This window comes from Benincasa hispida, chromosome 9, assembly GCF_009727055.1.
Source record: "Benincasa hispida cultivar B227 chromosome 9, ASM972705v1, whole genome shotgun sequence".
Taxonomy (NCBI): Eukaryota; Viridiplantae; Streptophyta; class Magnoliopsida; order Cucurbitales; family Cucurbitaceae; genus Benincasa; species Benincasa hispida.
In genome coordinates this window covers 11,397,383-11,408,142 of record NC_052357.1, presented here as the reverse complement: position 1 = coordinate 11,408,142, position 10,760 = coordinate 11,397,383, and the positions used below count along the sequence as shown (strand labels likewise).

At 36.7% G+C, this 10,760-nt stretch overlaps 1 protein-coding gene across 2 annotated transcripts; it reads right to left on the bottom strand.

The window, feature by feature from the left end:
- Window positions 1–335: 335 nt before the first annotated feature.
- Window positions 336–3,148, bottom strand: LOC120086949. Of its 2 annotated transcripts, none has more exons than XM_039043762.1 (2): window positions 2,959–3,148; window positions 336–839 (listed from the first exon to the last, which is right to left on the bottom strand). In XM_039043762.1, exon 2 carries the CDS (start codon window positions 809–811, stop codon window positions 530–532), a length of 282 nt encoding a protein of 93 aa, XP_038899690.1. In that variant the 5' UTR covers window positions 812–839; window positions 2,959–3,148; the 3' UTR covers window positions 336–529. The 2 variants fall into 2 exon arrangements, with proteins under 2 accessions (XP_038899690.1, XP_038899691.1); XM_039043763.1 differs by lacking the exon at window positions 2,959–3,148 and adding an exon at window positions 2,752–2,940.
- Between the last annotated feature and the right edge of the window lie 7,612 nt (window positions 3,149–10,760).

Genomic DNA, 10,760 nt, shown 5'->3' with positions numbered 1-10,760 from the left:
ATTCAAATTTCTTTTCAAATTAATATAGTTTTATTATTTTATTTGTTATTTTTATCAACAAAATAATATATATTAATTCAAAATGACGATTATGTTTATTTTAATTATGAAATGAAAATAAAAAAGATAAAAAAGTAAAAAGAGATGTACTCAACACAAAAGTCCAAAAAACTCATATTTCAAAAGAACATCCAAAACTCTTGAGATGTCCAAAAATCTCTTGATGCGTTTGGCATCTTACCTTACTGCGAAAAGAATATTCAATAATCTAAACACCTTAGATTCCCACCAAACATACCATTATCTCTTCATTTTCATTTAGAGCTTATACATAATAAATCTGCAAAACAAAAAATGATTGATTAATGCATTTTTCCCCTTAGATATCATGTATCGAGAGTTTGCTTACATCTTACTACACAAACTTGTATGCCAAACTAAATTTTTTTTCCTTCGTTTTCTCAAGTCTTCAACACAAATTGTTGAGAACTACAAACAAAAGACATGCTTTGGATCACAATCCTATGTATCAAAGAATTTTCAGTTTCCCTTTAGCCATGGAAGTCTTTGCAAGCTCCAGTTGACACTTAGCTTTTTGCGTCCCAGTCAGTCCAAAGCAAGAGGAGGAAGAGCCTAAGGTGACAGCAAAGTAAAGGTAAATTGTGCAAAGAAAAGTCAAGAGGGCAAGTGCTGTCAGCAGAAAGTGATGTCGCTGCACAAGAGTCGACCAACTACCCAACTCATTTGGAAAGGACTTTCGGAATGACGGGGTCCTCCTGTTAGGAGAAGAAAGGACACTGTCAAGAACCATGTTGCATGATCCAACTTCCTCAGTCAGCCTGAAATGTACAGCACAGATTAGATAACTTGCTACATGATTCTCAATATATGTATTTTTTTTCAAAGTAAGATTGAAGTTCATATAGCAGGGTATGCAGCATTCTTTTTCTTTTGATATTCGTGAATGTCTAAGCTAGCATACGTGCATCTCGATTAATCTCATAGGACAACCTGCCTAACCTTAAAAAAAGTAGGTAGGATATTAAATTCTAGATAGGTGGCCACCATGGAATAAAACTATGACCTCTTGGCCCTTTATCAAGGTCATTTACCAATAGGCAATCCATGATGTTTGTATGCAGCAATTTTGAGAAAGAGTAATTGATCTCAGCTTCTACTACTGTTGGTGGTGATTTCACCCAGAACAAAACATTCCAAATATTATACAATTAAGGACTAAACAATGATTACTCAATAAAAAAAAGAAAAAACAGACCAAACACTGGCACTTTTTTTTTCTTCTCAGAAAGTAGAACTAACACTAGTACAATTGTCCATCTCTTAGCTCTAGTACAAACAGAGGCAATCCAAATGGGACCAAGTAGCCAACCCTAGTGTAGTTCTACTCTTCCATTACCAACTGATGTAAAAATGGTGCAACGGACCTTCTCAAAACTGCCGTGGTCAATAGGAATACAATACAAGTCATAAGCGATACAAAAATCAAGCCAAATTGAGTTTTTTCACATCAGAAGCCCCAAAACTAGCTACGTTAGAGCAGACAACTAACACAAGCCTACTACATAAACAAGAAAACGTCATCTATTTCAATAAATCTCCAGCTAATCCAAAAATGCACTATTGTAGATCTATAGTGCAACGTCATATTTGAGAGATGATATTTCTATATTTCAGAGGGAAACACTATTGTAGATCATCCAATGATGTAAACTCGATACAGAGTAGAGTAACTGAAAGAAAAACAGCTCATCAGGCAATTAGAATTTAATGTATTTCGTTCACATCAATCACATAAGAATGACATAACCTAAGAAACCATATTCTCAGAAGTCTACCGAGAAGCAGGCAAGGCATGCAGGTTCAAAAGACGTCTCCAATTTTTTCCAAGCAAACAACAAGCAAGCATATGAGTGAAGGTCGCTAGAACATGAAATTAACACAACTCGCTCATATAACTCTCCTTGTGTAACTTACTTTCTACAACCCATTCTATCAGCAATCAAAATGCAATAAGGATAACTTCAGAATTTTCAAGCATCAAGACAGGAAGACCGAGGATAATAGCAACAGAAACGAAAGTGAAAAAAATGACAACATGAAAATATCAGTTCTGGAAAAGCAGCTTAACAATTTGATATTACGTTCAATTAGCTAAAGTTATTGCTTAGAACATCTCATAATTCATAAATAGGATGCAAGTTCAATGACTCATTATTTATCAAAGATAAAAACAGACCAGAAAGAATCCCCAAAATTCAAATGTACCTGTAACCCAGTACATTTTCCCTCGTTACAGTTACAACGGATGGTTGACTTGGGATTGAACCTTCTTGGTTATTTAATGTAATCAAGTCCCAAGTTTCTGACCTTTTAATTAATTAATTACCAATTAATAATATAATTTTGTTTCTTTCTTGACCAAAATAATAATGATAATAAAGAACACCAAAATACTAACATTTTAAGCAGCACAAAGTTAAAGAGGTTTTTCAATTGAACATCCAACAGAATAAAATTCTTCCTCCGTGTTCCCACTTTAATCCCAAATCTATCATTTCGAAGTCTTGACTCTCAAATTCTTCATCCCCCACCCGAAAGAACGTAAAGAACCAAGCAAATAAACAACCGCAAGTGAATTACACAAAGAAACTCATGAGATGCGTTGGCCTCAGAAGATCGAATTCTCAATTTTTCATCAAAAGTAGATCGAGACACATTAGCTTATCATACCCACAACAAAAATCAACCCCTTCAACAGAAGGCTGTAAGCAAATTGCACAGCTCTGATCTAAAACCCAGCTAAATACGCCCAATGAATTCCATCCAAAAAAATAACATTAAAGAGCCAAACTCCGACAAAACCAACCCCTATCGAGGAAATATCAAGCGATAAACATCAAATCAGAAAGATAGAAACAGAGACAGAAAGGGACTTACAAAAATCAAAACCCGCGAATAACCCAACGCGAGAATGAAGATAAATTAAACTGAAGGAGCTGAAAGGAGATTGTTGTGATGCTTATCTGTTTCGACACGCCTCGGCTCCGGGAAAAAGATGCCCGAAAGGCCTTCCACGCGGTCTCCACAGTTGGAAAGCTTTATAGAAAGATAAAGCGTGGGAATAATGTGTTTATATAGAGAGAGAGAGCAGGCGGGTGGGTGGGTCATGAGTGGTAGCTATATAAATCGGCCCTTTCGATGGTGGCTCTTCGATGGGGCCTAAGGCCGCCATTAGAACGATTATTGCACGGTTGATTTTCGATTCAGTTTGTGAAGGGTGATTTGTGATTTGTGAAATATGATTCAAGATTGGACTAACGACAAGAAGATAAAGTAGTAAATCATCATTTCATTCGGAAAAATGATGAAATAAATTAAAAATAAAAAATAAACTAAACTACCTCCAACCATACAAATGAGATTGCAATGCATTTAATATTTATAATTACATTGTAATTAAAACTAACATCTAGAGACTATCGGTTGGCTAGACTCTAATCATTGCACCGACCTCATCTCCAACCAAGTTGTCGTCATTTTCATCTTCGAAATCGGCTTCTCCGCCAATAATGGTGTGATCGTGAATAGAATTACTATCTCTGAATCTATCATCGCAATCATAATTTCCTCCACTCTACTCAAAATTCTAAAAGTCCAGATGGGGACGTTTTAGGGTTAAAGAAAAATTAATTACACCGTAATTTGGATGAAGGTTTTGTAGTCGTCAAATATCTTTTGAAAGTTTTTTACGATACTTATAATGAGATATTTATGTGACCTACAAATACAGTGTAATTAGTTTCAGAACTACGCCCAACAAATACACTAAACTTAAAAACAAATACAATGCAATTGAAAATCACTCAACCAAACCATCTACATCATTTTTGAATTTACCAAAAATTCTGTAACAATACTTTTTCTTGGTTCTAGACCAAAATATTAGTTTAGAAAGTGAAGGCTGACTAATAAAAACTTTATCTAAATAATTGCATTCATGAATAAAGAAACCGATTTAGATTAGAGTGTGAAAATCCCAATTAAAAATTGTCATATGAAATTACTAACCAATCATGATGTGGTGTTAATATCAATCGTGGAGATTTGATGAATAGAAGATAAACAAACAATATTCGATGATGGTATATCCTTCCTTGATCGAATCAATCAATGTAGGTATAAGACCTCAAAGGCACATAGGTTAATACCAATACCGTCTATATGCTTGGCCTACCTTTTCACAATGGCTTGATAGGAATCACTTTGGAAAAAGAGACTTTGTAACTTGAACTATTGGTAGTAGTTGATTGAGCCGAGTCTTTCATCTTGCAAAGTATGTCGTCAATTGTCTTCCACGATTCTAATCACATTAGGATTTCACATCTTTATCTTCCAAAATTCTAATCACATTAGGATTTCTGCAGTCATCTCGATACATTGTTGACCAAGAAATAATATATTCAGAAGTTGAAAAAACCTTAGATTGGATTAGATCGACAAGATATTTAAAAGATGTGTTTGAAGCAACAGAAACTTCAATAAATCGGAAGTCATGATAGTAGTTGTTTTCATCTCACTTACCATTGAACAAAACTCTTAATTGTTTAACAGCCGTCGAAAACGTCAAGAGGGTGAAGAAAGCTAGGGCGACGTGTTGTATTCTAATATTTTATGTTTGAAACAAAAGGATAATAAATATAATGTTCAAAAGTATTTTAAAACTGTGAATCTTGATTAAGTTTAATAGAAAGTATAATAAAAACAATAAATTTCAGTTCAGATAATTAATATAATATGATCATTTAAATTTCAAACGAATATTTTAAAATTAGTTGTTGTAGAAGATTTGAAAATTCAAAATAAGTATTAAATTTGATACATAAATTCATAACAGCTAAAATCGCAAGATTTAAGGATGATTATCCGCTTGAAATAATCAAGTTAGTTAGCGTTGAAAGTCTGCTGGAATATATAGTTGAAGTAATTATAGTCTCATCAATACAAATGTGAATTAATTAGATTGCAATTAAAGAGACGATAAGAGCATTTTAGGATTTCCAAAAGTTTGACTCACGTGATCTCCATGTATTTTGATATAATTCAAAACTACTCCGTTTTTTGCTATTTTTTCAAATGATAGTGTAATTACTGCTATTTACCTGATTATTCCAAAACTTCGTCTAAATAATTGCATTCATGAAGAAAGAAACCGATTTAGATTAAAGTGTGAAAATCCCAATTAAAAATCGTCAATTGAAATTATTAACCAATTATGACGTGGTGTTGATGTCAATCGTGGAGATCTGATGAATAGAAGAGAAACAAACAATACTCGAGAATGGTACATCCTTCCTTGATCAAAACAGTCAAGGTGGGTATAAGACCCCCAATACAAACAGGTTAATACCAACACCGTCTATATGCTTTGCCTTGAAGGAACTTTTATCAAAGAGAACCCATGAGCAGAAGCACGATCGATCCAAATTTATTGTGACAGAATTACAAGCATTCACAAACATACAAACTAGTTATGTATTTCAGAATAAATTACGGCATACTTTAATAATTAATAGCAAAAGGGACGAGAGACAAACCTTTGAAGAACTTTTCTTCTAGAGATCTCTCGCTCACATGAAGACTTGGACCAACAACTTCTTGTTGTCTCTACGATCGTCTAACCAATCGTTTGGTCAATCACAAACAATCTTCTCCATAGACAAGTAACTTCTTAGACACCACCACTCAGTAACCTTGGTATTCTCGGAGTGAGAATCCAGGAGGTGTGGGCTCTGTTGGATTTGTAGAGGGATGGAGGAAACAATAATCGAACTATACGACCAAGTAAGTGAGAGAGTATACTGTCTGTCTATCGTTTAGACTTTGTACTTGATCGTTTAGTAAAACCCAGCAGGTACACGATCGTTTAGGAAAAACAGACTTGATCGTTTACACGATAGTTTAGTGAATCTTTCTAGCCACGCGATCGTTTAGTAAAAAGCTACACGATCGTGTAGAGAATGGCGCGTGTACACAATCGTTTAGGCTCTCGCTTAGAAGGTTGTCACACGGTCTCTAGTTAGCTAAACAAATAGTCATACACTTAATAAAACCTTACAAAATGAAAACATTTTTCATTTTTATCCTTCAGTTATGAAAACTGAACATAACCTCCCACTTCACGCACAGTTAAAGAAGAAACCATCTACAATTATCGTATAATTGTTTTAATTATAAATAAATATAATAACTAACTTATCATATTATATTTATAACCTATAGTTTTAATATCACATCATATGTAACATTTAAAACAAAATTCTTTTCTCCTTTACTTGATATAAATCATATTTATGTCAAATTTCTCCAATTAATGTATCTCATACATCATATCAATTATATCATATATAACTAAATTAGTTTAATCATATCATATACAATCAAACTCCCTCTTGTCAATTTGAACACTTCAAACTGACCCAAAAATTGATTCTCAACTTGAATCCATTGCGCTACCAAGGGGATCTTATGGACATGTGGCTTGAAACTTTAACGGTACGTGAATAACTGATTAAACTCTTTAATCACGAGATCCGCCATCCGTTAACTGTCAGGCACTTCACTAAAGACCGACAGCTGCACTCTTCTTACCACAGATATATTTTTGTGTCCATCGTATATAACCAGTCAATAGTACAATAACCCTTCACGGATCGCTCGTAAGTATAGCTGGGCTAATTTACCATTTTTCCCCTTGTAGTTACATCTAACTCCTTAAGTATCATTGATCCATCTAATGAACAATACATCATAGTCCTACTATGAGTGGACACCTCTCGGACCATGAGAAGGTGTGTGGCGCCACATCGTTCAAGCCCCGGAATCAATCCTTAAGGGAGCAATCTATATACTTACCCCTGCTTTGGGGAATGAGTGAATTCCATCTCGTGCAGTTGAGTTCCCAACTTCCCAATCAAACAAATCCTCAAAAGTGGTAGGTTTGAGTCGGCAATCTGGCCACTTGCACATATGCAAATCAAAAGACCGCGCTCATAGGCAGAAGTTTACAACTCACTCAGGCTTAAGGTCATGTTACCTATGGTTCATCCTAGTGAAATGAAAGTCTCTGTCATGAACGATGTTATATAACGAGACTAAATACTTCGTGGTCCGGTCTTATACAAATTCCTTTGTATAGGACATTCTCGCTCGCATGTCTCCACATGAATGATCAAGATCAGACCATCTGTAGCACGTCACAACACTTGGAACTATCGATAAAGCGGGTCGTATCCGTAGTGTCACCATGATAAGGTTTCCCTCCTATATCCATATACTACAGACCATTTAGGTTATCACTTAAGGCATGATCCACTTGTATGTCTCCACATAATGCTTAAGTTACAACGATAACCAAGGATCTTTGTTTATTGGTTTGTGGTAAATGCAAATAAAATATCTCATATTTCATAGACAACAGTGAAGAAAATATCTCATATTATTATATCACAAGCATTTGTTCATATAGGTATTTACAAACTACAAAACCCTACGAGAGTTTAGGGCATCAACCCCAACAATCTCCCACTTGTCCTAAAACGAGTGGATGTACAAGATAATATTAAATACAAAATAATAAACTAGGGCACTAAGGCCCAGTAAAAAAATCCTCCACTTGCCTTAGTCCATCCGCAGGGGGTTCCGTAAACCCATACTCTTAAGGTGACCCTGAAAAACTGTAGCCGTGAGAGCATTCATAAACAGGTCAGCAACGTTGTGCTTCGAAACGATCTTCATGACTATCACGTCCCCTCGATGCACTATCTCGCGGATGAGATGATACTTCCGTTCTATATGTTTGCCACGTTTGTGACTCCTAGGCTCCTTGAAGTTCGCCACAGCATCATTATTATCATAATAAAGGGTGATGGACCTAAACATGTTTGGAAAACTTTCAGATTAATCAGGAACTTCCTGAGCCAAACGACCTCCTTAGCAGCTTCACAAGCTGCTACATACTCGGCCTCCATCATGGAGTCGGCGATGCACCCCTGCTTAGTACTTCGCCACACTGCAGCTCCTCCGTTAAGAGTGAACACTGATCCTGAAGTGGATTTCCAAGAATCCTTATCAGTCTAAAAGTCAGAGTCTGTGTATCCAGTAAGGATCAAATCCTTAGATCCATACACGAGTATGTAGTCCCTCGTTCTCCGAAGATACTTGAGGATGTTCTTGACGGTGGTTCAGTGACTCTGTCCTAGATTAGACTGATATCTACTGACTATCCCCACATCTTAGCAAATGTCCGATCTAGTACACAACATTGCATACATCAAACTGCCAACGACAGATGCACAGGGGACCCATCTCATCTCTTCAACCTTTTGAGGTGTCTTAGGACACATTTCCTTAGACTAAGTAACTCCATGCCTAAAAGGCAGTAAGCTCCTTTTGGAGTTTTACATCGAGTACTTGAGCAACATCTTGTCAATGTATGATACTTGAGATAGCGCTAGCACTTTGTTCTTTCGATCTCGAAAGATCTAAATACCCAGAACAAACTGAGCCTCAAATCTTTTATTTGGAATTGGGTCACTAGCCAGTTCTTAACTGATGTCAGTAAACCTACATCATTTCTAATGAGTAGGATATCATTTACATAAAACACTAGGAAACTACTGAACTGTTGATGATTTTCTTGTAGATACAAGGCTCATCAACGTTTTAGTCAAAGTCATACGATTTGATCGCAGTATCAAACCGAATGTTCTAAGATCGAGACGCATATTTCAGCCCATAAATGGACTGATTCAGTTTACAAAATTTTTGCTCTTGATCTTGGGATATGAATCCCTCGGGCTGCACCATATAAATGGTCTCTTCAAGATTACCATTTAGAAAAAGCAGTCTTGACGTCCATTTGCCAAATCTCATAGTCATAATATGAGGCAATGGACAGGAGGATGCGGATAGACTTGAACAGGGCAACAGGCGAGAAAATATCCTCAAAGTAGACCCCCTCCACCTGGGTATAACTCTTTGCCCCAAGTCTAGCCTTAAAGATTTGAACCTTCCCATCGACACCACGTTTCCTCTTGTAGATCCATTTACAACCTATAGGTTTTACCCCATCAATTTGATCTACAAGATCCCATACTGAGTTGAAGTACATAGACTCCATCTCGAGATCCATGGCTTTGACCCATTCATCTCTGTCAACATCCTTCATTGCCTTCTAATAAGACAACAGATCCTCAACCTCGCCATTGGCTACCATAGCCAGGATTTCAGTGAAACCCATATAGCGAACAGGTGGGTTTGCAACCTTACCACTACGTCGAGGTTCCCTCAACTCTTGAGATGGAACTGACCAACTAGATGAACTTCCTTCAACAACTCTTGTTAACGGAGCAGGCCCTTCAACAATTCTTGTTGAAGCTTTATTAATTTCATTGGAAAGTTCACGCAACACGATCTTACTACGTGGACTGTGCTCCCTCATATGATCCTCCTCCAGGAAGGTAGGGTTCGTCGACACAAACACTCTGTTTTCCTTAGGATCATAAAAGTAACCCCCTTATGTACCTTTGGGGTAGCCTACAAATAGGCACAACCTCGAACGTGGTTCCAGTTTCTTTGGATTGACCTCAAGCACATGTGCTGGGCAACCTCATATGTAGAAGTGACGTCAACTAGCTTTACACCCATTCCACAACTCCAAAGGATTTCTGGCAACACTCTTGGAAGGAACATAGTTGAGGATATAAGTTGCAGTCTCCACTGCAAAACCCCAAAACGAGTCTGGTAAGGAAGTGTAACTCATCATCGACCGAACTATGTCCAACAAAGTTCTATTTTTTCTCTCTGTTACACCATTCTGCTGCGGTGTACCTGGCCCTGAGAGTTGGGAAACGATTCCATGTTCTATCATTCAATTCTAGAATTCATAATCCAAAAACTCTCCACCCCGATCTGATCGAAGTGTTTTAATCCGTTAATCTAGTGCGTTTTCAACTTTAGCCTTTAACTCTCTGAACTTTTCAAAGGATTCTGACTTCCGTTGCATCAAATAGACACACCCATACCTAGAGTAATCATCAGTAAAAGTGATGAAATACTCATAGCCTCCCCTGGCTCGCACATTCATCGGACCACAAAGGTTTGAATGCACTAACTCTAGAGGCTCTTTGGCTTGATAACCTTTTCCAGTAAAAGGTCTTTTAGTCATCTTGCCTTCAAGGCATGAATCACACACAGGTAAAGAATTTTCCTCTAACTCTCTCAGAAGTCCATTCTTTACCAACCTCTTAATCCTATTGAGATTGATATGCCTTAATCGAAGGTACCAAAGATGGGCATTTTCCTTGGGAGAAACCTTAAGTAGTTTGTTTTGAGTTACGATAGTTTTAAACATCTCTATGTTATGGAGGGAATTTTTTGCTAACGACCTTAGCACATACAAATTATTTTTCAGTTTTGCTGAACAAATCTCAACACCATCTTTCAGAATAAACACTTTATTCACCAAAAAGTGTAGAGTATATTTACATTCAATCAAACACTTTACAAAAATTAAATTCTGCTTTAACTCAGGAACAATATACACATCATTAAAAATGATAAATTTCTTCTGTAAAGTCAACTGGAGTCCTCTTACTGCCACAGCTGAGACGACGTGCCCGGTGTCTACTCACATCATCATCTCTCCAGCCTCAAGCTACCGCCAAGATCTAATCCCCTGA

Bases quoted from the DNA above. Each gene is read 5' to 3' on its own strand.
- LOC120086949 (XM_039043762.1), bottom strand. From the start codon at position 811: ATGGTTCTTGACAGTGTCCTTTCTTCTCCTAACAGGAGGACCCCGTCA.